General features: G+C 38.8%; 1 protein-coding gene across 2 annotated transcripts; it reads left to right on the top strand.

Moving 5' to 3' along the window:
- The first annotated feature begins 2,667 nt into the window (after positions 1-2,667).
- Positions 2,668-19,824, top strand: KATNBL1 (katanin regulatory subunit B1 like 1). Of its 2 annotated transcripts, none has more exons than XM_065064245.1 (10): positions 2,668-2,813; positions 10,634-10,761; positions 12,368-12,408; positions 12,776-13,055; positions 14,431-14,549; positions 14,728-14,778; positions 14,860-14,949; positions 15,506-15,595; positions 16,056-16,149; positions 17,508-19,824. In XM_065064245.1, exons 2-10 carry the CDS (start codon positions 10,648-10,650, stop codon positions 17,538-17,540), a joined length of 912 nt encoding a protein of 303 aa, XP_064920317.1. In that variant the 5' UTR covers positions 2,668-2,813; positions 10,634-10,647; the 3' UTR covers positions 17,541-19,824. The 2 variants fall into 2 exon arrangements, with proteins under 2 accessions (XP_064920317.1, XP_064920318.1); XM_065064246.1 differs by lacking the exon at positions 2,668-2,813 and adding an exon at positions 3,089-3,386.
- Positions 19,825-26,983: the final 7,159 nt, after the last annotated feature.

The raw sequence follows: 26,983 nt of genomic DNA, 5'->3' as shown, positions 1-26,983 counted from the left end.
TTTTCTTCAGCTTCAATTATAAGATTAGCTCTTCTGCCAAAATGCCCTGTTTATACCAGTGTAGAAAATTTGGCTCAAGAGGATTAAAATAAACAATGTTAGAGAAGTACCATTTTCTTAATGCAAAGTTCAAACACATTAGAAGTATCCTACAAATGTGGTATACTGGCACTCCTCTATTAGCGCTATGCAGAAACAGTAACATCAGATCTTTCCTCTACTGATCAAATCTACATAAATTACAAGACTGCGAAAAGCAATGTGGAACTGGAAAAGAAAGTTTCAAAAAAGAATATGAATTTTCAGTACGTCACAGTTAATACAAGAAATTCTGCTGTTTTTTTTCTTAATTTAGAGAAGACATTAGCAAAAAATAAGTTAAAAAAACAGGCTAAGGAAGGTATTTAGAAAATACATAAGGAGGCTTAGCTAAGAAGACTGCTTTTCAAAGTCCAGATAGCAATGTAGAACAGGTGAGGGTATGCATATCAAAAACAGAATCAAAGTAGCATACATAAAAGAAGTGGGAATTATTAATGGAAAACGACTGCAGCTGAGCCCTAGGATGGTTAACCTGTTAATATTAGCAGCTAGATGGTCCATGGTCATTGCTAAATTGACAGAGTACGGCTTGTGTGCTTCTGAAAATGGAACCAGGCCCTTGACAGAAATTATATCACTATTATATCGCTATTCTGTAAGAATTTGACCCCTATGTGGACATGCAAAACAGCTTCTTTTCAGAAAAGGTATTTAATAACCAGGCCCAGTAACAAAAATATTATTCTGTTTGGCAGCCTTGAACAAAACAGTTGCTGTACCCTTTAAAAGCTAAACATAAGATCCCATCACGTAAGAAGCACTTCTGCCCATTTCTGCCACCATCTAGTGTCAGCATCCAAATTAGCCACATTTAGCTGGCAATTTTCTAAAATCCATTTGGTATCTAACCATGTGCTCCTGACAGACTTCACTAGGAAGGTCTGTTTTAGAAAGACGAAGCATTAAGTGTGCATCATGTGGGAACTGTCGCATTCTCTAAACAAAAATATTATCTGTTTCCTTTAATAAAATTTTTGTCAGTATGCACAGCTCAAATAAAATAATTTTTAAAAACCCTTATTGACCATATGTACCTGCATATCCATGGCTGAAGTGCTCAGATGAGTAAGAGGAGTAAGAGAACCATGTATGTATTAAGCACTATACTTACAGGACAGCTTGAACTGAAACTGCAACATCTGCAGAAATGAAGGTAAAAGTGACATTAGGATGATTAAGCAAACAGAAAGGCTACCCTACAAAATGAGACTACGACTGTTAGGCTAGCAAAACAAAGTGGCTGAGAGGATAAAATTATTCTCTTATGGCAAACAGACAGGTGAGAGTTGTTTAAACTATAGGGTTATATTTGCACTAGAAGAATAAACAGAACGTGAATAAATTTAGACTGGAAATCAGAATGGATTCCTAAGCACCAGAGCATTTGGGGTCAAAAGGAGAATGATGATGGTAAAAGACTAACAAATGTCCTCTTCGTATAGCAGTTTTGTGTCATAAGCTGGTTTCTTATGGATCACCTTGTTTTAAAGTCTGATGATATTGTAAGATGAAAAGAAGATCACAAAAAGTGGTGACATAGCCTCTGATTACTTCCAGATAGTCCTAGAGTTGTTCAGACACTGAGTAGTTGCTTCAATAACCAAATTACAATTTAAATTGTCATGCCCAGTTAAATTACTGAAGAAACTATGTAATTTGCCAAAGCCTGCCCTCTTTGCCCCCAAAATTTAGACTAAGGTACACTAGGTAAAAAACAATTCAGTCAAGCCAAAACTTACATGCCAGCTTTAGGTATATTCTGAGATGTTATACCAGATCGAAGAGAGAATCTTACTAACACGCAAGCCTCAAGAGTACTAAAGCTATCCCTACTCAGCTGTATCTGGAGCTAGCGTGGATGTCCCAGCCAGTTGGAGCATCACACATTCATAACCGTACTTCATCTCTAGTGGCCTGCAGATGTGGTGAGGAGCAAAGGTTGTGAGGTTCCTGACACAATATAATTATTCAAAGATAATTAGACACCAGCAAGCTTTTACACCAAGTAGCACCAAGCTGGAATGCAACACTGCACTCAACAGCCCCAGCAGCAGGGACAGCTGCAGTTCTGAGCCAGCTGCATCGGGCCTGTGCAACTGGGGACAACCTGGGAAGCACGGAGGCTGAACCCCGCCTGGGCCTGTGAGGGCTCCGCTCCTGGCGGGGAAGCGCTGGAGGACAAGGAGGTTGCCTCAGCAGAAGCTGGACCCGACCGCGACAGGGGAGGCACGGCCAGGCCAGGCCAGGCGGCTGGTGGCCACGGGGCGCACTCGGCCCGGCAGCCGGCCGGAGCTGCCTCTAGGCGGGAAGGACAGAAGAAGCCTCAGGAGGGGCGGCTGCAGCAGCGCGGACAGCAGGGCGGATACAGCTCTGCCGGGACGACCGGCCTCGCCCACCGCGGAGGCAGCGGCCCCACCCCGCTCAACGAGCGGCCCGGCCGCAGCACGCGGGGGGCGGGGCGTCCGGCAGCTGCCGCGGTCGCCGCGACGGGCGCGGCCTCGGCCGCTGGGCGGTGCCGGAGGCGCAGCCGCCAGAGGGCGCCGCGCGCCCGCGCCGAGCAGCGCGGCGGGTGGGGCGTGGCGCGGCGCGGCCCAGCATGCAGCGCGGCGGCGTTTGAATGGCGCAGGCTCCGGGCGCTGGGCCCCGGCGGTAGCTTCGCGTGGCTCCTCCTCTCCCCTCGGCCTGGCCCGGCCCGGTACCATGAGCTGCAGGTGAGCGAGGGGAGGGTGAAGGCTCCATGGGCCGCGGACGAGAAGCCGGCGCTCTGGGCCGGCAGCGGATGGGATCCCTACTGGCTGGGGGGCCACTCTTGGCGCAGGGCGCGTCTTCAGCCGCTGGGAAACTGGGGGCGGGAGGGATCTTCGGCGAGGCCTTCCAGCTGCCCGCCGACTCTGGTGGAGCGGAGCGGGGCGGGCGGCGCCGTCCGGGCCCCGCTGTGCCTCGTCCGGGCCAGGTGCGGCTCCGGGGCGCCCCGCCCAGCGCGTGGGCCGGGGCTTGGGGGCTGCGGGCCGGCTACCGCCGCCGGTGGGCGAGCGGGACTGCCCGCCTCCCGCGCCGTGGGACCCGCGGCGGCCACCGCCGAGTGTCCCCGCCCGGCAGCCCTGCCTGCACCGCCCAGCACCGCGGGGCCCTCGGCTGTGCTGATGCGGGGACACCACGGCCACCGTCAGGCTGCGGCACGACCGTCTTCGGTACCTGCAGTCTGCAGCGAGCGAGTTGTGTCAGCTTTGTCTTTTCTTTTAAGTGGTGACATCGGCCACAACTCGAAGCGATGGTGTACGATGGTAGGTAAAAGCAAAGAGAGTGGGAAAGGTTTTGGTGCTACCTAAAAGAAGAATAACAAGCTGGGTGTGAGGCCTGCTGATGGATTTTATTCCCTGGGTGTGACAGATTCCAGTGGAGGAGGAAAAAAGGGGGGGGGGGGGGGGAGGGAGAGTGTTCTGATGCTTGAAGATCAGACCCTGTATTAATTACTTTGTTAAAAGGCCGTCAGATTTATTTATTTTTTTCCCACTTCTACTGAAGTAATTTGGCATGTTTTTGAATGCAGGTCTAAAATAAAGAAACTCTGTTTAGTGAGATCTGCTAAGGAGAGAGATTGGGGGTAGTTTTTAAAACTTTTTGTTGCTCTTTTTATAACATGCTGTGCTTTAATGCAAGGTTAAGTCAGTTTGGTTTAAAACATTTTTTTTATGTTTCTTCTTGGAACATGAACTTTGCTTTTCCCACTCCCGTTTTTTTTGTTCTTTGTGTTCTCTGGCTGTAATCAGGGAAGGAAAAGAAGGACAGCTACCCATGTTTAGTTGAATTAAAGCATAACAGAAGGCAGGTTGGTGCTTCTGTTGGCCTTGTTTGGTGTTTTGTTTTTTGTGTTTTATAGTTTTAACAGTTTTGTGTCCAGAGTAAGAAGCGTGAATGTTAATTAAGAAGGCTTTTCAAATACTCTGAACAGATCAGATTCAATAATACAAGTGTATCTAATAGATAGGCTAACATAAATGAAGTCATGTGATATCAAGCTATGTGAAATGTAGTTGCAGACTATGTTCATCCACGTGGGGATGAGGTGGGTAACCCATCCTCTAATAAGTTTGGAGTTTGAGGGGTTTTCCAATATGTTTTTCTCTGGGTTTGAATTTAAAATTCTTGTTGCATGTTTTTGAAGCTCTTAGGGTTGAGCAAATAATAGAAAAAAAAATTACTGTATTTAATTTTATAAGTCATTTCTTAAAGCTTGTTTGAAATATTAATGTGGGAGCTTCAGCATATTAGAGCTTTATTTCCTATATAACAACTTCCAGATAACTTTAATAATGTAACTTTTCAAACCTTATTATTCCTGTAGTGTTCATAAATGAAAATCAACAGGTAGAAGCATTTTTTCGTGAGTGAAGTTTGACTTCATAAGGAACTAAAACACTGTCTTAACTACTTTATGATGGATTAGCATATCTGTAAATGATATCTCCAGAAGCAGAAAACGGGTACTTGTTTGTTTGACTTTTCTCTAGAAAATGGTGGGGTTTTTTTCAGGATGTGAATAAGGTTCAGCTACTAGACTCAGGCTGGCTTTGCAAGGGGAGCTGATTCACACCTGAGTTCATCCTCAGTAAACTTAACTGACCTCTGATTTGTGGTCATTCTCAGAGGTTCATTATGACAAATGGTGCCAGTGGATCACAGACAAATTCCATATGTAAGAGTAATAGGAAAATGAGTTTAAATTGTAGGAATAAGCTAATTTTACTAGTTACTCAAATACTATTTGGCTTTACTGCAAAATTAATGTAATTCCTGTGACTTTTGTCCACACATAGAACTTTAAACTGAAAAAAAACGGCCTGACAAATATAGCACGTTAAAAAATTGTCTTGCTGACATGTAAAACACACTTTTTTGTAGTGTTGCGGAAAAATTTTTCATTAACATACTCCCTAAAAATCTTGAACTTCACTTTTATTTAAAGATAATTTAATATTTAACACCTGATGAACTGTCAGGGCATAAATTACTAAAAAATGAGTGTTTAAAAAACAACAACAAAAAAACCTGTTTCATATTCAAAGGATGTGAAAGCCATCTAGAACTGAAAGGCGGATGCTGTAACATTTATCAGAGTTAAAAGGAGGAGATGCCAAGCTTACAGAATTGCTGCTACATCCTAAGATAGTGCCAATTTATTTTTGTAGATAAATTACCCTTTTGGAAGTAAATTTGCAATAACCATTCTTGGAAGTTTCTCATTAGAATTTTAAATCTCTTAATAATTGGTGAAATTAGTTGACCAAGACTGGTTCCCTGATGTATACCTATTTTGGTTGCTTTCAGAGCATGGACTCCCCTCCTTGAGGAGTAACAATTAACTCTTTCATCTAAGTATAATATTGTCATCCTTGAACTTGCACTTCATTTAATATGGAGTGGGAGGAGATCACAAGAACATCTGTGATGGCTAGTGTGTGTGGAATGCTACAGGAAAAAATAGCTGTTAAGAATTTGTGCCAAGAGTGGGACAAGAAGCATGTTTTAATGGGTGATGATTTAAGAAATCTAGCTATTTTACATTTGCTCGGCTCTCATGCAAAGTACTCAAGTCTGTGTTCTGTAAGAAATTAATGTTATGTTAATACATGTGTAGATTACATAACATGCAAGGAAAAATTTATCCCTCTCTGGAGGCCGTGCCCAGAACACAGGAGGATGGGAGGGAGTGGCAGAGTTTGTTAATACTTGCCTTGGATTGATATGCACTTGAAAGCCTTTTAGTGCCGACTTTCTTTGCTTGATTGTGATCTGATTCGAAGAGTTGTGTTGCATCCGGGAGACATCAGACTTAGAAAACAGCAGTAGAGCCATCAGGAGAGATCAGACTTAGAAAACAGCAGTAGAGCCATCAGGAAGACTTTGCGCACTTACTGTGTATTTACTCTGGGGACAAATGAGCTGACTTACCAGGATGTGTGGCTGCCATTACTCTAGTCATGTTCTCTGAAAATTCAGGAGAGTAAAAGGGGAGGAAGGAGGGCTGGAAGGTTGGCATCTGCAGTGAGAAATCACCAATGTGACAGGGAAACTGGTAGAATGTGAACCTGTCATCTTAATGAAAATGTACATTTCTGTTCAGATTTGCAGTCTGCTTTGTTACAGTTGTAAAACAGTTCAGTCTTGTATGACAAAGAGTTAGGGCAAAGTTGAAGAAACTTGCATTCTATCCTTAGTTTATCTTTTAAATGTTGTCAGGCAAAGGAGCTCCATTAATGAAATGGTGTAACAGATTGTTCTGAACAAGTACAACTAGCTGCACTCATCACAAGGAACAGTCAAAAATTCAAAAAGTCAAGGTATAACATTTTTGATCTCATACAAATTAATATCTAATGCCAGTTTAAAAATTCTCCTTATGTATCTCAAAATAACTGAGTGGTAGTGTCTTAATTAGCTATTTGTAGATGCTGTTTGGTAGCAGATAGGAAATGAAAGTTGTGAAGAGCCCTGTGAAGCTCATCTAGTATTTGTATTTTTAATTGCTGGCCAGCTAGTGTTTTATCATGAGTTACTAAGCCTTAGCCCATATCTCAAGAAACCTGATTTCGAAGTTTAATGTAGCAGTATTAGGCTTGGATGTGCCAGATTCTTCTGTTTGTGTTCTGCTCTGTGTCTATAATGCCTGAGTTGCGTTTCTGTGTTTAATCACTTCCAATGTATTTTGTTTTTATGAATTTGCACAGTCAACCCTGGAACCAATGTCAACAATGTCCTGTGGCAAGTTCAGCTTGATTATAATTTACACAAAGAGCCACCCCCTTTTGTTAGTTTTGAGTCTGCATTCAGCAAGTGGTTTTTGCCACTTCATTCTAACATTGAGCAAAACAGTGGACAATCTCTGTGCAACTTCTCCAGGCCATTCATTTTGTAGGCCTTTGTCTTATTTCCCTTCTCTGCTATAGGTACCCTCTTTTCCACACCTAAAAGCCTAATCTATTCAGTTTGTTTTATGGAGAGTATTCCACGGTGGGGTTTTTTGTTTGGTCAGGTTTTTTAACTCTCCTTCATCTGAGTTCTTTTTTACTTTAATGGCACCTTTTGAGTTTTTTTGGTTTGAGGGGTTTGTTGTTGTTTGGTTGGTTTGGGTTTTTGTTTGTTTGGTTTTTTGAAGGAAGAATACTAGACCTGCATTCAGTATATAAAATACATGTGCAAATTAGTTTTATATACTGTTACAACTGTGTTCTGTTTGTTTTTCTAACTATTTGTTGTTCCATTTGGGAGCACTGAGCAATCCAAATGATCTACAGTAAATTGTCATATATGCACATCTTGTGGATGGCAATTATTAGATCTGAGCCTGTGATTCTATATGGGAACTTAACATTTCCTCATGCCTGCAGGCACACAGGCTTTGCATTACTCTATAATCATTGCTTCTGTGTATTGTGCATCACAGTACTCCTCTAATTCTTTAGTGAGCCCTCATCTTAAGTGTCTGGTATAACTTTGTATTGTCGACAATCTTCATAATTTAACTACTCGCTTCCTCTGTGAAGATATAAAACAGCATAAAACAATGTAGATTTTCTATGTGATTCCTGTGGTGGTGTTCTTCAATGTGAGAACTGCTTAGACAGTTTATCACTGTTACTTAGCTATTTCTCCATGCAAAAACTTTCCCTCGTGTCACTTGGTTGCTTAGTTTCCTCAATAGATTTAAGTGAAGAGCTTCTGACAGTGCTTCAGAATCTCAGACTCTACTTCAAACTCTCAAATAATTCTACTACTTTTGCAGGGCGGGACTTGCCTTCACAACAGCCACGTCAAATATTTCCCAATATCTTGTTTGTGTCCACTAGTTCTATTCTTGATTACATTGTCTACTCATTTGCACACTAGAGATGTCAGTCTGGATCTTCCTTGAGGCCATCTTTAAATACTGCTTGCATTTTCCACATGTGATTTCTTTAGGTGCTTTCTCAGCTCTAAGGGAGAGGTTCTGCACCTTGCTTGGTTAACAACATGGCTATCTCCTTACTGCTTTTATATTCACTTCTGATTCTGCATCATCAGAGAGCCTCACAAAATAGGTTGAACCATGAAAACCTCTCTAAACTGTAGGACAGTGAACACAGATGTAAGGATTTCACTTCACTGGATGTTCCTTTATATTTGATCATCTGTTGGCCTTTTGGATTTCTGTACCAAGTCTTTAAAGAAAGAATTTATAGTGTTGTTGTCTTTTCCTGTTTCATTTGGGAGGCTTTTCTTCTGTCTTATATCAAACTTGTAAAAGTATGTAATTATCTTAATTTTTCTCTTGGACATATTCAACTTCTTGTAGAAAACTTCTTTCCCTTCCAGGATAATCTCTCCTCAGGTATTTTTCAGATGTTATCTTAGGTTCTTTAGAGCCTAATATTAAACACTGACATTTCTTTCTAGCCTTCTGATATTTTACACTTCTGTTAAGTAAATGGCATTCTAGTTTAACAGTGTTATCTTGTATGTTTGAGATCAGATTCTTGCTTACTGCTTAGCATGAAAGAGGAGGGTAGTTTGAGATAGTTTATTAAGTAAGGAGAGGTCACTCTTCTGCATGAAGAGTTGTAAGCTGTCATTGTGTCAGTAGTTGAGTAGTTGCAGAAATGATTCTTCAGGAACAGAGATTATGGATTTTTTTATTATTATTATTTTTAGCATCTGATGGGATGATTCTGTGGGGCTTAGGTCTGGTGGTTGCAGGTCAGCCTCCCTGTTGTTCTGGAGTTTATTGCTTTCCCCTCAGCAACATTCTTAGGGGATACAAAAAGATATCAAGGTATTTCCAGTCCTTCTAGCCTTCTGCATTCATCATTAGCCTGAATATAAGGCTGGATTTGTTTAGATTTTAGAGTTGTTGGGTTGGGCTTTTATTCAAAAGCTCAGTTGTTTGTGTGGTGCTCCAAGTTTAAAACTTAGTGTACAGCCCATTTTGAGTCCAAACAGTGGTTTCAACCACTCTGATAAGCAGAGAAGTTGTTTGTTGTTCTTGCAATTTCTTCTAAACTTCAGTGGAAAAAAATCCTTTTTTCTTTTTATTTGTAAGCCTGGTGGCTGGAAGCCTTGGAAGCATGGAGAGTTCACAAGGTGACAGCTATTCTGTCACCATCCTATAGTATAGAGGGAAAGAGTCAAGTTAATGAACTTGTCTTAAGCCAGCCTTGCATCTGGAAAAGTATGGACCACCAGCTATTACAGGTCTGGCACTAAATAATGCTGCCATTTGCAATGCTTACTGAAATCACCGGTCTGAGGGCTCCATGTTCCCGTCTTACAGGGTAAGTTGGTAAATATTTCTTTTTTTAAGAAAGATCTCAAATGAGATTCTTTAGTACTGATCCCGTTCTAAAGCAAATTGAAGCACTGGAAGATTTCTTTTTTCTTCTTCTTATCCTACAATATGGAATTTAATATTCATTATGTGGAGAACAGACCTTCTGCTTTGTTTTGAGCCTGCCACCTGTTTGTTTTATTTGATGGCCTTTAGCTACTACACTGAAAGATCTTCCGTGGCTAATAAGCTGTTTCCCATCTGGCTTTTTCAGTGCTAAGTGTCTTAGTGTTTTAAATACTGAAGTTCTTAATGTGGGATAAATCTGCTATATAGAGGAAAAGGGATAGGCCTGTTCATGCTAAAGGTGGAGGGGAGAGATTTTAAAAGTAAGATGGGGTGTTTTGCTAAAACTTTTTAAGAATAGTGTTGCATGGTGATGTAGTTTGTGAATTCAGTCTCAAGCAATGGATTTTCTGAATTGCACAAATTGCAAAAATATGTGTACAACTGTCTCAATCTTGGTTTTGATTCTTGTAGAAATATTTGCATTCTTCAAGACAAAGTACTTTAGACATTTTCTTACTGGTTAACCATGGAATAAAGATTTTTTTTTTTTAATCTAATGGGAAAATAGTCAAAGTTATATGCTGAGAAAAATGAGCAGGGGGTGGATCTGCCAGTAAGGGGAGATTTTTCATTTCCATTTTTTCACCTTTGGTGTTTTGATGAAGTTTATCTTCCTGACAAGCAGGGATTGTTTGTTTTTTCTTAGCTGCCTTTCCTCACTTAAACAGTTGTGGGACCAATTATTTTTTTTGTAGGTGACTGATGAGATTCATAGTGTGAAATGTGGATGGAGGAGTCTCAAATTGCCTTACTCTTGTCTGTATGACACCCCTCGGTGCAGGTGTACTAAGATGGTCTGAAAACAAGATCTCTGCTTCTCCTTTGGGGGGAGGGGTAGGGGTGGGCGCAGGTGACTTGGTTTTGCTCCTTTTTTTTTTTTTGTAGAAAACTAAAAGGAAATTTTGAAGTGCTCATCAGCATTTTTTACTAATGATAAGGCCTCCAGCTGACATTTGCTAAAGGATGTTGTCTTGGATTATATACATGATAGAATATCTTGTGACTAGTTCAGCTGTGTTAACTGGGTTTGCCAGCTGCATTTGAAGAAAATTGACTAAATATTTTAGAAAATATAACTAAATATCTTTCTCTTGAAAACAGGGATTTGAGAGATTATGGCATCTGAAGCCCACAATGTTAGAAAACAGAAAGTGTTGCATATTGAAGGTTGTCCCATTGATCTCCCAAGAAAAAGAATCTCTTCTGCTACTAAGAAGATCATGAAGGAGGTAAGTGGTTTGTTTTTATTTTTTTATGTTATCTGAAACTGAAGTAAACATTCAAGCAAGTTCATAGTTCTGAGCAGTCTAAAACCATTAATAGAAGCACAGCACTATTAGGCATTTCAGTTTTAGATGTGCAATAGAACTTCAGCTTGAACAGTGATTGTATTATGAAAACCATGCATTATAATGGGCACAGGCAGTGACTACACATATACATGCATCGTATTGTCCGCATGAGCAGTAGTTACTGGTATCGTTTTACTCACACCTACTTATCGGCAGTCTAGCCAGCAACTGTGCCAGTAGAGGAATTCTGTCATCAAAAAGTTAGCTTTATTGCTAAGAGAACTATATGGCACAATTGAGAGGTGGGGTAGGTGAAATACTTGCATTGAAATGAACCTGTCATCTTGTTATCATTCAGCTTGTCTAATAACATGTACTGTCACTGGATTCTTGCTAGTCAGAAATATCTTCTCATAACCTCTACCTGTGTTAGTGGCTGAAGAGTAAGGCAGGCAGTGGAGTACAGTACTAGGGAGGTAAACTTAGTGTAAGATCAATTCAGACAGTAGTGAAGATTCCGATATCTATTTCTGTTTATTTATACTATGTATTAAACCACATGGTTTTATTACTCATGTTACCAAAAAAAAAATCATAGCTTTGTTTAGTTGATGCGCACAATATAGATATTAACAGTAGTATAACTTTTCGAGTTGAAATGCCTGCAGCATACATACATAGTACCTGTTTATATGAAAAAACATATCTCTAACTTGAGCATGTTAGTAATTTTTTTTAATTATTTTGAATTCTTTGTTTGCTAGTGGGAAGAATAGATCAGAATGTCACATTTCAATACATTTTCATTACATAAAGCTTTAAAATATTGAAGATTATTGTATTTTTTTAAAGTCTTTAGAAATGTATTTTCAAATTGCATTGCTTAATTTTCAAAGGTTTTGCTAATCTATGTGTCACAACCTTGAGTGGATTTTGTGATTCCTCTGGGATGTCACTTCTCTATGCAGCCTAATTGGTGTCAGGGTGCTAATCTGTTTCATGTGAATGAATTCAGGATAATCAAGCTGCTATCGTCTACAGCAGTCTGGTTTTTTGTGTGTGTGGGTGGGGTTTTTTTCTGTTGTGGTGTTTTGTGGAGATGTTCTGCTGTCATCCTCCCCAGTACTAGCATCTGCTGTATTATGGGCCTTTACATGTATGTATGAGAGAAGTAATGCAATTTTGCCATCAGATTACAGTAGGCTTTTTCTATTAGTCACAGGTTTTTAGTTTGCTAGTAACTTAAGAATCTGTCTCTGATGTCACAATCCTGTCTCTTGCCAAAGATACACTGAGCTTATAGCTGACTGTGGTGCTCCGAGAACAGCTGTGGCAGAGCTAGTCCATCTATAGGTCATTGTGACATACTCAAAGATTATAGGAAGGTTAACATAGTTGTGCTTCAGTTGCAGAATAGGAAGAGTGGGTGGGATGAAGGGAGTCTGTGGTAAACTTAGGGATGGTAAAGGAGAACTTATTTTTGAATGAAATGTGGGAGAGTTTGAGCCTTTTTAGTAATTTTTCTCTATTCCATTTGTCCCAGGGTAAGAAATCTCCAAAACAGCTGGCTTCGTACACAAACAGGTAGGAGGGCTCTGCTGGTCTAAGTTTCGAGTGAAAGGGAGGCGGAGGAGTGAGCGGTTTAAATCTGTTACAACATGCATGCAGGCACAAATGGAAGATGGGTCTTAATTTTACTGATAACACGTGGTTCTTTTGTCCGCTTCCATAATAACGAGTCTCTGCATTAATAAAAGCAGGAGAAAAATATCAGTGGTAGCTCTTAGTTCTGATAATCCAAATGTCATGAAGGTGTATCTTGGGGATAAAATAATTTTAAGTAACCTGCATGTTGACTACTGAATTCATAACAATATATTTTAACTTAAGAACAGAAAGGATTGCTTAGTTTTAGAGCAACCTTCACTAAAATACCGCTCTATTTTTGCAGAGTAACAGTTGGAAAAACGGTGACCAGTCCCCTCTCTCTTTTCAAAGTAGTATATTGTAAAAGAAAAGTTCGTTGTTATACTCCAAAGCCTTGTTACAGAAAGAAACAGTTCCCTAAATCTAGGGACTGTGACATGGCAAATAAAGAAAATGAACTGGCTTGTGCAGGGAATCTGCCGGCAAAACTGCATGACAGTCGTACACACCTGCTGAATTCTAGTGATTCTAGCTCATCTCAAACAGAAGGCTCCTCATCCAAATATAGTGGATTTTTTTCAGAGGTAAGTAGAGTTTAAAGAAACTTTATTTTAAAATAAAAGTATTCCTGGTAGTTTCTTTGTGTAGTTAGCTGTGAAAGTTTTCAAATAAATTAATTTTCTTAACATATAGATTGGTTCAGGTCCTGTGATAGTCTTTATCTGTCACTTTACAGTGATACAGTTGCCAACAGTATTAGTCCTGTGTGTTTCTCAGCACAGAAGCTCAGATCTGCCAAGTTAATCTGGGTTAAAATTGTACGAGCACCAAAGGAAAACATTGTTTTGATCTGGCTAGGTTCTTGATCTGGCATGATGTGTGGCCACGTGTGTTTATGGAAGTGTGAAAGTGTTAGTGTATAGATGAGAATAAGCTGGTGAGATGGGATAGCACCATTTTCAATAGCAGTATTAGTTTAGCATGTATGAAACTAACTTGAAAATTTGTACAAGACTGTATTTCTTAAAGATTGCTTGATGAAACACTACAAATGCTTACAGGGCTTCTGAAACTGGCTAAAAGGTCAGATATTTAAATGAAACAGGTTTCGTGACAGAGAAGGCCATTTAAGTCCTTTATTGTTGAAGCTTCCATTTCTGTTACCATAGATGTTTGTTATCCAGTGAGGCTTGCAGATGTTTAAAGTGAAGCTTTGCAAGGAAGATAAGGTCAAAGACTATCGCATTGGTGTCTTTTCATGGTACCGTAAGTGTGCGCTACTGTGAAGAGAGAACCCTGAGAGTCCAGTGGGCTTGGAGGTACAGTCTGTGGCACTCTTGTGCTCCATTGACTTTGATGGTTTCAAGGAAGGAGCAGCAGGATAGTTAGAACTAAGATGTTCCAGACAGAAGGATAAAGAAGTGAAGACTGGGGAAGATTAATCCTCTGAGTAACTAAGGACCAGATCACTGGTTGGAGAGATGTGGGTGGCTCTCTGCAATATTTATTCCAATCCAAGATTTTAATAAAATTTTAAATTTCATTCAGAGAATAAGGTTTTTCAGAAATCAACAATTTTGTCAATTTGGAATAATGTATGTAGTTACTGTGTCTAATTGTTAAAGTTCTCAAAATTAATATGCATCTAAGTAAAAAGTTCTCAATTTGTGAGAATTATAGATTAATGTTTATGAATACTCAGCTTTGTTATTAGAACCTCTCTTTAGGTGTCTACAGACCTTATTCTTGCAGCTTTTGGGTATTCTTAATTTATTTGTGTCGCCTGCTAAGGGAAATTTTTAAGGCCATTTTTGGCTAAATTTCTAAAACAAACTCATCAGTACACAGGTAGGAAAGTATATTTTCATGTACTAAATCACTATATTAGAGCAGCTTATTGTGTTGTTACTGGCTACTTAACTTTTGGTAAACTTCTTTTATATTTTCAAAAATATACAGGTTTCTCAGGACCATGAAACTATGGCTCAAGTTCTCTTCAGCAGGAACCTGAGGCTGAATGTAGCTTTAACCTTCTGGAGAAGGAGAAGTATAAGTGAACTGGTAGCCTACTTAGTGAGGTAAATGAAGTGTCTCTTCTTTTATATTCCTGAGATGGTAGTAATCCCAAATATACTGCGGTATTTTTAGAGGTTACTTAGATGTTTGTTATACTTATTCTTCTACTATGATTTAAAGATTATACTTCAACCTATACTCTACTAGTAATATTTCTGATTTTATTCTTAATGTTTCCAGGATACAGGATCTTGGAGTAGTAGTAGACTGCCTTCCTGTGCTTACAAACAGGTACAGACAAAAAGTGGGGGATGAGAATCTGCTATAACTATGTTGAAGTTCAAGCACTTCTGAAACATCTTGGTTTTTAAGTTTACAGGAAGAAAAACCATATATTTCAGTTGGCTGCTGTGTAGATCTTTTGCCTTTAGTGAAATTGCTACTTAAAAGCAAATATGAAGAGTAAGTATCAATTTTAGATGTTTTCAAAACACACACATACTGGCTATACAATGTGCTAGAAATGAATGGTGTTTAGTCATCTAACTCTTGTTCCCTTTGCCCCTTCTCCCAACCATTTGTTTCTCATGGAACACCCACCTGAAGGGAGGCTTTCCTTTAAACCTTTCTCCTTTAACAAAACAGTGGTGCAAAAAAATTGTGCAAGGTTAAGGACTGGAGCGGTCTGGCTTTGCCCTTATGCAGGTGTATTTATCCTAAACAGTAAAACAGAATAGCACTGCAGTTTTAGTATGCTTTATGACATGAAGTCAGGGCAGAATTTTCAGGCAAAAGACCTGAAAAATCTCTACTTTTTCATCAAAAGCTTCAGTTTACCACTTTGAAATTGAAAACACAGTCAAGTATTTAAACTTGCCAGTTTGTCTAGATTTTCTTCTTCCAGAATAGAAAACGTGTTGCTTTCTGAGTTGCTTACCAATTTGTCTTGACACCTTAGCTGACCTGTAGATACTGGAGAGGGGGGAAAAAGCATAATGTGTCAAATATATTGTTGCAGATATGTGATAGTTGGTTTAAACTGGCTTCAGGCTGTCATTAAAAGATGGTGGTCAGAACTATCTGCACATACAGAAAAGGCAGAAGATGGGTGAGTATAGTATTGGGAAATACTTAAATGTGTTTCTTGAGCTTATTCTATCTCAAAACCTGTTTTAACTTTGATCGCTAGGGGCACACTTTATCTACAAGGGAAAAAATATAATTTAAGTGACAGTTTAAAAATACTTAAAATAAGTTCTTAAGACACAGGTGGTGTTTTGAAACTTACCTAATGATAGTCATGTGTTTGGGTTTTGGTTTGGGGGGTTTGTTTTTGGTTTGTTTTCATTTGTTTGGGGTGTTTTTTCTGTTTTACTAGAGTTCTAATACATGTAGAACATAGTCATATAAAGGGTTATATAAATGCTGTAGAAGTTGGATCAAAATTTTTCTGACATTGTAGCAATATCATATAGACTAAGTCTATATGCATTATTTATCATGTGTTTCAGTCAAAGTCTACTGAAATGTAGTATGTGCATTATAAAGTGTTGTCAATTCTTTTTCAGAAACATTCATATTTTAAAACGACAGTTAAGTGGATTGTGGGATCAGGAGAATCATCTTACTCTGGTTCCAGGATATACTGGTAATATAGCTAAGGTAATCCAGTTCCAGGTGTATTTAGTAATGAACATAACTGTATCACTTACAGTATTCCTCTCATTTGATGTTATTTTTGCTAAACTGTTGACAGATAAACGCCTGTATTTACTTCTAATGCTCAAATATATTTCACAATTTTGACAGAAGTATAGATTGTATTTGCTATGCTAATAGTAGTGTGGTTTAGGATGCTAATGGTGACTTTTTTTATCCTATTTTCTTTCTTCACAGAAAAGGCGTCTCCTTAATAATAAAACAGCTAATAGTGAGAAGCCTTAAAATGGATGTAAAAAAGGGCCCAGAAGAGTAGGTGGACTCTGAAAGAGCAGAACAGGGTCTCCATCTGAAGTGAATTCCCATTTGCCTTTCTCAGTACATTGTGGTTTTGGTAATATGAGGGTGTCTGGTAAATGCACAATTTGCGGCCCATGATGCTCATCTCTGTAAACATGGCTTTCTGAGGTTGGGCACCAAGAGTTGTGCTTTCTAAGAAACCTCTCCACATGGTGGGACCTGATGAAGGTAGTCAGTTAGAAAGAACTTAAAACAGACACTTGGTTATGTGCAGGATTTGAGTGAACTTGAAAAGAACTTGGAGATTGCATGCTTTATTTATATCTGAAAGAGTTTTCTGGAATCTATAATTATATGGATACAGAATTTGTCACTTTGAGGTATCAAATAAGTTATTAATACTGTTCTTAGACTGCTGCATACCTCTGGCCTCAATTTTGACATATCTACAAGGATAATTACAAACTTCTTGTGAAGTTTCAGTCAGCAGGGGTGCAGAAGAACTCAGTTCTAATGCTGAACTAGTAGAGCAATGGGAGCTTGAAATATAGACTGCCTGTTTCTTCTGGTAGATAAACATAGCAATTCTAGCCAGTGTCAGTTTGTTTCTCTAGAATCCAGGTTCACTTTTTCTCCATTTGCTTCCTTCATGTATATCAGGATAGATTGACCGAGGCCACTGGAACAAATCAGGAGCAAAAGAAGTGGTACACGAATGTTGGAGGGATGGGGTGAAGGATGGTTGCTCTTAATAAACATCCTTCAAATACATGGTCTCATGATGAGGATTTTCTTTCCTGTGCATGCAGGGAACAGGAAAAGTAGACTAAACTGATGTCTTTGGAAACTAATCTCACTATTCTTGCAGGCTTTCTAGTACGTAAAGTGGCTTTGAAAGCATTAATTAAAAGTAATCTTGAAGATAACTTTTTCTGTAATTTGGCCTAAACTGAATTATTCTTGTCTTATGGTCCTGGTCGGTTACCCTGCCTCAGGCACACCACCAATGCTACAGCCATAAGTCATGTGACAAACACTTTCTCTTTTTTTTTTCCTTCTAGGATGTAAATGCTTATTTATTACAGCTACGCTGACATGATTGGGAAACTCTGTGCGCTTATGTGGTGAAAAGATCCCCTAAAGTATCCCTGACATATGTACTGTTTCTGAAAGCCTTTTGAGAAATACTGGCAGAAGAGAACTGAACTGTCAAGCTGTTTAATGAAACCACTAACAAAATCCTAACAATCTACTTCACATTGAAGTGGAAAAATGTCTAGTAGGAGCAACTTTTACTTCAGTGAGGTGAAAGTGCACTATGAAAACTGTATGCCTTTGCTGCATTTGGGATTCACTCAGTTACTAGGTATTCAGTTAAACGCTACTGTATTTTACTACAACATTGCATAAAGGAAGATGAATTATATTATCGTGAAGACAAGACAGCAGAACCAGTTACAAGGAACCAACAAAAGCAGTCAGCATTAAGAGCTTTTAAATGTAAAGAACTCCAAAATGCACACCTATCTTCCAATTACATTAAAAAAAACCAACCTTGGAATATTCAGTTACTTCTATGTTTTAATCAAATTACTAAAGACAATTTTTGTTTGCACTATTGAGAAACTATACAGCAAAGATGCCTTAAATACTAGTGTTTCTAAAATCCAGTGTGTTAAAATGCAAATAGCTATTATGTTCAGATTGTGATGAAAAACTACAGAAATCAGGGTTTCACATTGTGTAGTTAATGAAACATTGCACATATTCAAAAAATCATGTATGAAAAATATAAATACCTGAAGTTAAGCTTGGATAAACAGTTGTTGCAAATGTCAGCAGAATGGTGAATTCATGTCTAATGAATGTTTTTATATTGTACGTGGATTTCTAACACAGTAATCCTGTTCTGTATCATTTAAACTACATGCAAATAAGTAAATATATTGTATCTACTGTTTTTTCAAGTTCATAAAAACAATTTCTAGAATAATCTCTTCCACAGTACTTTTTATTATAGATATTTATTGTTTGAAATGTTTACAGCCAGTTGAGGCCATGTTATTCAAATCACATCCTTTTTATACTACCTCCTTTAAACTGATAAAGAGCTTTTGCAAAATTAATAAAGTTCTAGCCTGATGAATGATGGCAAATTCATACCAACAATAGCATTGAAAATACAGCTATAAACTCTTTTGCTATCCTGTTGCTATCCTGTACTATTTTAATTTAAAAGCCATAGCTTAGTAGCTCTGAGGGAGTTTTGATTTTAGGCTTGCTATTGCCTTTTTTTAATTTTGTGATTAGTAAGCATGCTTTTCTGATTAAAACTTGTGAAGTGCCAGCTGTTCACTTAAAACCTAACTACACATGCACAGCATGTATCACCAAATAGTCTGTCTTCTTAAAAAACTAAGTACTTACAAGGGTTGGTTTTGCACCTAGCAGTAAGCGTATGCACTTTTATTGGCATGCAGGAGAAAAGTCTTTTGATAGCCCCAAGAGGTTTTTGCTTTACAGATTAAATAAATGAATTTTAAACTCTCGTAGTGGTCAACAGCCTTAGGCCTTCTGCTGCTTCATTTTGTATTTAATTTACGTATCATTATTGCTAACTTCTGAAGGCTAACTAGAAATCTGCCATCTGAACTTGGTGCTTTTGCTTATTTGAAGATTCTTTAAACCACCAAAGGTTTTGCGCTTCCCAGGGCAGTCAGCTACAGGGAAGGGTTTCTGGGACATCCCAAAACTGAGAACTCTGTGGGACAATCTCGAGATATGCACAAAGTCAAGTTCTTTTTGCTAGAATTAGAGATATTTCACAATCAAAAGAGTTTGAGATAAGAACATCTGAGAAGTAGTAAGTTCTGCTGTCAATTAAAAACTTAAAGGATTTATCACATTCTATTACCTTACTGTTCTGTTGCTTACTGAAGTGTAAAAGTAACATAAAGACTAACTTAATTTGGACAACGATTGCTGAAACAGGTTATTCCTCAAGGAGAATACTGTAAAAGTGATGGACACTCAGATCACATTTTGTCCTGTTTTGTTTGTGTGGGGTTTTTTAATAGACAAAATAACTCATGCCCATTTTTTCCTGATAGTACAAGAAGTAATCATTGTAATTGATTAAAGTGAAATACTCTAGTATGCAAAAATCCAGCTTGGCTATAGATGTAAATACATGGGCTTATAATTCTGCATGTGGCCATGGATCTAGCAAATGGTAACTGGATGGTGCTTTTGTTCTAGTTGGCAAGGTAAGATTGACTTGAGGATTGTTATTGAGAAATATCTAATAAAATAATGCATTATTTTTAACTGCCAAAAGTTGTATTTTGACAGCATCAATAATACAGTATTAAACATGAAGTTATCAGTATGTGTGCCTTATTTTAAATGATTTTTTTTTTTTACTGTTTTCAGGCAGCTACTAGACTGTAAGAATGGGATTCTGGTCTCTGTTATGAAATTATTTTTCTGTCATGATCTTAAACGTGTTCACGCTGATGTTCAGACTCAGCTTATGTGTTTATTAGTACTCAAATGGCTAGGAATCCGTTTTGCTGTAATAGAATGTGTATGTATGACACCTGCTCAAAGGTGACATGAGTAAAATGTCTTAAAAGCTGTGTAACTGTGAAACCCATGTAGATATCTTGGTGAATCTAAGAATTAAGTTTTTGAGCAATCATGCATAATTGCTAATCTTTATGTGCCACTTTCTGAAAAAGCTGGCTTTAAGATGGGTCAAAACATCGAGGCAGAATTAATCCTTTATCCCTTGTGTTCTTGTGATGCAGAAGCATGTATGTACTTGAGAATGAAGGATGCCTCCACAAAGCTGTTCTTCATGTTACATGAGTCGATATGAAGTTAGCGTCCTTGAGGCAAAAGATGCACTGTTCCTCAGTGTTCCCTGAGAATCCTTGAGGCTGTTTTGCTGAAAGGGATTTTATTTGACATGTGAACCAGAATTTATCCATCGCCTGAACTGAAATTAAAGCAGCCTTCTGACAAACTGCCTCTTCCTGCAGAGCTTAAAACCCCCTCAATATTCTGTTAATATAAGAATCAAATTTTAGGTATTGCTGATAGCTTTCTGAAGAGTGGAGACAGAAAAAGCTACCCCAGTAATTAGCTGGGTAGAAAGAAGCTAGCATGTCTTAATGATTCTGCATAGCTCCATTTTGATGGAGTTACAGAAGTTCCTTAGTCCAGAATAGGCTGCAGTGGAACGCCCTTGTATCGCACAAGTACTGGAGTTCCAGGCTCCCTAATAGTGCTCACAAATTGTTACTTGTATTTAAAAAAACTAGCATCAGCCCTCCAGGAGCTTCTCGTCTGCAGTGAGGTGACATTAAAATGATACTTCCCTCTCTGTAGGCTGCCTTATTGTTAGCGAAGGCTGCAGTTGTAACACTTGGGGAGCAGGAGGGATGGGAGAACAGGAAAGGACAAAAAAAGTATTCATGCCCTATACTGAATGACATCAGCCCCACTGCATTGTGCCAAATGTATCTTAAAGAGGGCTATATTTGCATTTTCTGGTATCTGAAGTAGGCAGGTTTGGACTTACAGGTCTTTATGCATTTTGCATTAAAAAGTTTTGAAGAAAGATGCTACAGTGCTGATTTGTGGTGTTGTTTTTTTGAGGGTTTTTTGTTGTGGTGGGTTTGGTTTTGTTTCTTTCTTGAAAGGGTGGATGGTTTTGTGTGTAGAAACTTGAAAATACCTAGTGCAAAGCTTACATTTTGAAACCAGCAAGTAGTTCCATTTGCCAGTCCATCTTGCCAAATCTTCAAGTTTTACAGAAGACTGAATGTCTGTCTTAGTGTGGAGATTTGCTGCTATATTTTGTGCCCAGTTTTCTGGTACAAAGGGAAGCAGATGGTTCATAGTCATATATTTCAGAATACAAAACCATGCAAATCATGCTACTGGTGTGAAGTTATTCCAGCTTTTGTACAATGCAAATTCTTTAGTTTATGAAAGCAATTGGTTCTTGTGTGAGGAACTTTATATTGAGCTGATGATGCATTAGAGGAGGAAAAAAGATGAAGCAGTTTTTAATAGCCTTGGTAAAAGCCAGACAGCGTAGTTAGCTTTTGTCTTCAGTCTTCCTTCCTACACACAGTAATCATTGTGGGTTACAGATAAGCATTCAATGAGAGAATAGATTGAGTATGCTTGTGTCGGTGGTGCTTATATTGTACTTCATTAAACAATTTAATTTTGTTCCATATTAGTTAAATAGCTTGTTTGCTGTCTTAGAATGAGACTAAAGGAAAATATTTATTCCTCTTCCCCTTCATTCATTCTTAATTTCATAATTTTATTTCTTCCTCTTCTAGTTTAAATATACTGTGAGAATCTATTGTTAGAAGCAGGGAGGATTAAAATACTAGACAAAACACTGGCCTAGCTATTTGACACTATTCATTTTAAAGCAATTGTGAAAATTTTCCCTCTTTCAGACTTTTCTCACAAGTTTTGTTAATACTCATTGATTGAAGTGGGCACTCATGGCTGCAAGTTTGAGTTACAACTTGGTTGAAAATAATAAACTCTTTTCACTCTATATAACTGTAGCTGCAGTATTTATTTTCATTGCCAAATGGGTGGTGGGAGGTATAGCACTGTCATTTAATGGGATAGAATAGGAATAATCACACCAACTTCAAGTGTTGTAGACCTAGAGTATCTTTGTTTTCATGTGGACTGCAGTTTGATGATAGCTGCTGAGCAATTGCTATAAAATGAGATCTACTTTCAGTTTGAACGTGGTATGTAGTTGTTTCCAGTTCATACAGATCACTGCTTCTATTCAGTCATTATTTGGAGCACTACAGTGTAGATGAGCAACTAACTGTTGGGGTCTTGAACATCTGGTTGTAACAAAATACAACATGCCATGTTTGTTTTCCACTTTTTTTTTCCTTATGTCTTAATTTCAGTGCTTAAAGCCATTTGAATTCCCTTCAGGAACTGATAGCTGCCAAGACACACATAAAAATGCTTTAATACCTCTGCTTGTGACTTGCTTTAGTACACTTCTGTGAATAATAGTGTTCCGTGAATTTGAAAAGGGGCTCTTTTCTATATGCATGGGCTTGAAAGAATCAAACTAGTGGATTTTACTGAGATTGCAACCATATATATATATATATATATATATATATATATTTTAGGTAGGCGCTAGGAGTATTGTGAAACAATAAACCCAAATTTAAATATCAAGATAATGTTACATTCCAAGACTGCCTGCTCTTGTGGGTGTGTTGGAATATGAACACACCCTAGCATCCTGCTTTAAAGTCACCTGCAGACAGTTTCAAACAGCTCTTGTAATTTAGGTTGAAGGCTCTTTTTCAACTTGTATTTAACCTACTGAGCTTCACTTTCAAAAAGTCTGAATTGTTTGGATTTTGCAGTTGCCACTTTTCAGTCTTCTTTCAGATATTCCATGGATTGAAAGACTTAAATAGTAAAGTAAGTATTCCAGCTTCAGAAAAATAGCCAGTCTTTTTGTCTGTTGCGACAACAGGCTTTCATTACACCTCTCTTCTGCATGATACAAACTTGTTTTCTGCAAGAGTGAATAATTTTTAGAGAGACTATTTCAGAGAAGGATTGCCACATCCAAGAAGCCTGTGGCATGTTTGGTTCTATATTGAGAAGTTGCACAAAAACAGTCCGCTGTCAGGAGAATGTGTATTTCATGTTTGTCAAGTTGTCTTATTGCATGTGAATGAGCCGTGCTGTTATTTACTTAGTCTACATAAAAGTGGAATTATGATGTTGGAAACCAAAAATGCCATTTCCATGCTGATGAAACTGATACAATGAATGCAGAAAGCAACTGTTTGTTTTGTGTTTGGCTTGGAGAGAAGAAACCTTCTTTTTATATATGCTAATAGTACTTCGCCTTAAAGCTAAAAGGCATAGACATTTATGTGTGTGTGTTTAAAGGTCCTGACTGAAAAGGAAAAACAACCCTTGCTGCATTAGTTCATTCCTGGAGGACTGTGCCCCACCCCATGTTCCAGCTGCAGAAAAATGTAAATAAAATCACAGTTTTAACCATCATTATACAAGCAGTCAGAAAACTGATTCTGTCTTTTATTAGTGAAGTAGTAATGCAAAGCAGGACTAACTAATAACTCAGGTTTTGTTCTCTGCTTTGTGTTCTGATAATTAAAAAAAAGTCAAGCTTTTAGACTTAACTAAGATTAAGTGATCGACTGAAGTGTTAACTGGAGTGATTCTATGCCAACATCCAGCATTAGCATAAGAATAAGCTGGGTAGCTGGTTGTGAAGTGAACCTTGCCCACCAGAGCAACTCTGAATTTGCTTTCTTTAAAAAACAAAACACAAACAAAACAACAACAAAGAGACCAAAAAAACCCAATATTGTTAGGGTGCTTTCTGCTAGAGCGAGGTATTTCTTAAGATGAAGATTTTGAGACGTCTTGCTATTTGGGTGATGGGACAGTGCTGTAAGGGGTCCCTCTGAAAATATTTACTGTCCTCCGGTGACCTCAGCAATCATTAGAGGGGGTTGAGGGCTTGAACACAGGTGAACTCTCATTGGAACTGTGGCTGATGTGTCCTGCCCTCGCTGTCTGGTGTAGGGAGCTGACTTGTATAAAATTAAGCCTAGCAAAGTGGGAGTGTTAGACACAGCACAAAAATTCTCAGAACCTGAGAAGGGTGCCTGTGGTGATTGGATTTTCAGGTTTGATGATGCAGGAAGCCTTTCCAGTCTTGCGTGCCTAATTTGACAACAGAGGCACTTTGCAAAGGAAGGCTGGAGACTTGGTTCTTGCAGAGCACTCACATTTCCTCCCAGTTGCTGCTTTTCCACCCCTCTGACGTGTTGGAGCGCATCTGCTTGGCTGAGCTCCCAGTTCCACATCAACCTTGTGACTTACCCAAGTGAGAATAAAATGCCTTCATATTTGGCACACCTGGATTCCCAAGTGATGTCTTGTATCTCAAGTCTTTGAGCTTCTCATCACAAAATTGTGCGCTTAGTGTCATCAAAGTATGAAAACTTAGAGGCTTATACTTCTGATGAGTAACAGATGGCAACTGTGCATGCTGCCGCTTTGTTGACCCCTTACATTAACACTAGAGAAGCAGAATGATGCACGTTAACGTAGCAGCTATTTCAGTTAACAGGCTTAAGATGAAGCTGGTGCATTAGGTGTGTTTGTATATAAATGTACATACAAATAAAAATATATAAATATTTTATAAATATATAATAAATACTGTATTATATAAAATATATGTAATATATAATATTTTAATATATTAATTATATAAATATTCAACCAGTATTCTACTAAGTATTAATTAAAGTGCCCACACTTCTGAATATTCAGAAGTGGTAGGCTGGTGACTAGCAAGGAAGAAATGCTGCTTAAAGTGGGTGGTTTGGTTTTTGGAGGTGTTTTTTGGAGGGTTGTGTGGGGATTTTTTGCTGTTTTGGTTGGGGTTTTTTATTATTATTTCTTTGCCTATCTGGCCTCCCACTGAATACAGATCTTTAAATTTGTTGGTGTCTCCTTGAATTCTCATTTTTGCAAGTTTATGCCTTTTAGGGTGTTTTTCTGACCCCACAGAAAATGATATTGGGCAGTTGGGCAGAGTGAGGACGTGTTTATTAGCCTTGGTGACACAATGCTGTGCCAGCACATAGATGCACTTATGCTCTGCAGAAGTACCATTTTTACACTTCTTTCTGCAGTCCGGTGCATTTATGCATCTGCTAGTGGCATGTGTCATAACATCTGTAAAGGAGTTCTTTCCATCTTGTAACTCTCGATTGAAAGAGCAGTATTAGTTGTTTCCCAGCTGAACAGGGAAGCTTGCTACTGGAGCTAAAAACAAAAGAAGGGAGAGTGAGGGGAAGGATACCCTCCACACCACCCATCCCCCCAAAAAAGGTGAAAAACTTAAATTTGCTTGTGTCCAGCATAGAGTAGTGCTGTAATGCAATGACAATAAATGCTACTACCTATTGTTGACTAAAAAAGGTACTTAAGAATGCAGCTCTGAATGTGGAGTCTGATGTTTTTCTTAGGACTAGTGCCTTGTGTCTTAGCAGTTTACTTTCTAAGATTGTCTGAATATTTGGTTCATGACTTCAGCCACCTTACTCTGAAGGGCTGTAAACAGGAGAACGCCCTTGGATCTGTCTGCACAGCTGGCAGCTTGCTTGCCTTTACCTTGGGGACTAGCGAGGCCTATTTCAGCATTTCTGTATGCAGGCCTTGGTGTACGTACTCCTGACACGTGGTTCCTCATTTCATAGTTCTCTGTGAGCTCTGGAAAATAAGAGTTTTGCCACTGGTGACTCACTGGAGTCTGATTTGGATCAGTTGTCATACTAAGAATTCTGCTTATGTGAAAGGAACTACAAGATGTTCTCCCTCCGTAAACTCACCAAATTAAACCCTGATCGCAATCGACTTCTGTATTGAGATAGCTGTTTAAACAGTTCTTGGTATTCTCATTACCACTTTTTCCTGACAAAGTGGGTTAGTCTGTGGTCCCTTTGTAGTATTTGATTATCATTAACCTTATGCTGGTTTTCATACCTTACAGAGCAGGTTCTGTCCATTAGCTCTGAGGTGTATCTCCAAGATAGTGCTGCCCATGTTTCCTGGCGTTCAGTGTAACTATCAGATTTTTCAGGCGTTTATTTGAAGTTGTCTTTTGGCCAGGAAACTTATTCAGAACTTGAACTGACTTTAGTGGTCTGAAATAGTATCTTCACAGGTGTTTAGGAATATTGCACTTTTTAATGGAAGTGTCATTTGTGATGGCTGTGCAGTGGTATAATTGAGTTTTACCATCTCAACAGTAAGAGACTTGAGTGAGACAAAAACTACTTTGAGTTGCATGGCTCCAGCAAGCCCTATGTTGTGCTCCCACATCCAACGATGAGATAAAAGGAATATAAGCAGTAACTGCTGGTTTGGGGAGTATTTGAACCCAGCCTCAACCACAGCTACTGTCTCATATATATTGCTTTTTCTCCTGATGGCACCACCAGTCATGCAGAGTTGTGGCCTGTGTGGGGCAGCTGCAGCAGCGCTTCCATGCCTGCTGCTTTCCTTGAGCTTCAGACACCACATCACTGCTGCTAAGGAAGTAGGAGACTCTTTTGCTGAACCCTCAGTAGGATTCCTTCCTAGCAGAACTTCCCTTAGAAGATGTTCCAAACTCATACCTAAAGTTGTGTCCATGATTCTGTTGTAAAAGTACCTGTTTTTCTTTCCAGTATGTGTCTCTTCTAGGTCAAGGTGCCACCATGTGCTTCATATGCCAGGAAAATCTTCTCATTTTAAATGCACGAGCTCAGACTTTTTTTGTTGTGCCTGTGTTTGTCTGGTACAGAGACTGTCCAGCCGTGTAATCGGCTGTGTAAAAGCCTGCAGTGGGACTTGCTGAAGAATGCTTCTATTCCAGATAGCTATGCTGCAGCCATTAGAAGGTGCAGTTGCTTTTTCATCAAGC

The sequence above is a fragment of the Columba livia genome, chromosome 5 (assembly GCF_036013475.1).
Source record: "Columba livia isolate bColLiv1 breed racing homer chromosome 5, bColLiv1.pat.W.v2, whole genome shotgun sequence".
NCBI lineage: Eukaryota > Metazoa > Chordata > Aves > Columbiformes > Columbidae > Columba > Columba livia.
Note: the sequence above shows the minus strand (reverse complement) of the source record. Positions and strands in the feature narration are given on the sequence as shown.

What these genes read in the sequence shown, in the direction of transcription:
- KATNBL1 (XM_065064245.1), top strand. Translation starts at nt 10,648, where the DNA reads ATGGCATCTGAAGCCCACAATGTTAGAAAACAGAAAGTGTTGCATATT. An exon ending in CTTCCTGTGCTTACAAACAG is followed by an intron (nt 14,779 to 14,859) that starts GTACAGACAAAA and finishes TTGGTTTTTAAG; the next exon opens with TTTACAGGAAGAAAAACCAT. An exon ending in ACAGAAAAGGCAGAAGATGG is followed by an intron (nt 15,596 to 16,055) that starts GTGAGTATAGTA and finishes ATTCTTTTTCAG; the next exon opens with AAACATTCATATTTTAAAAC.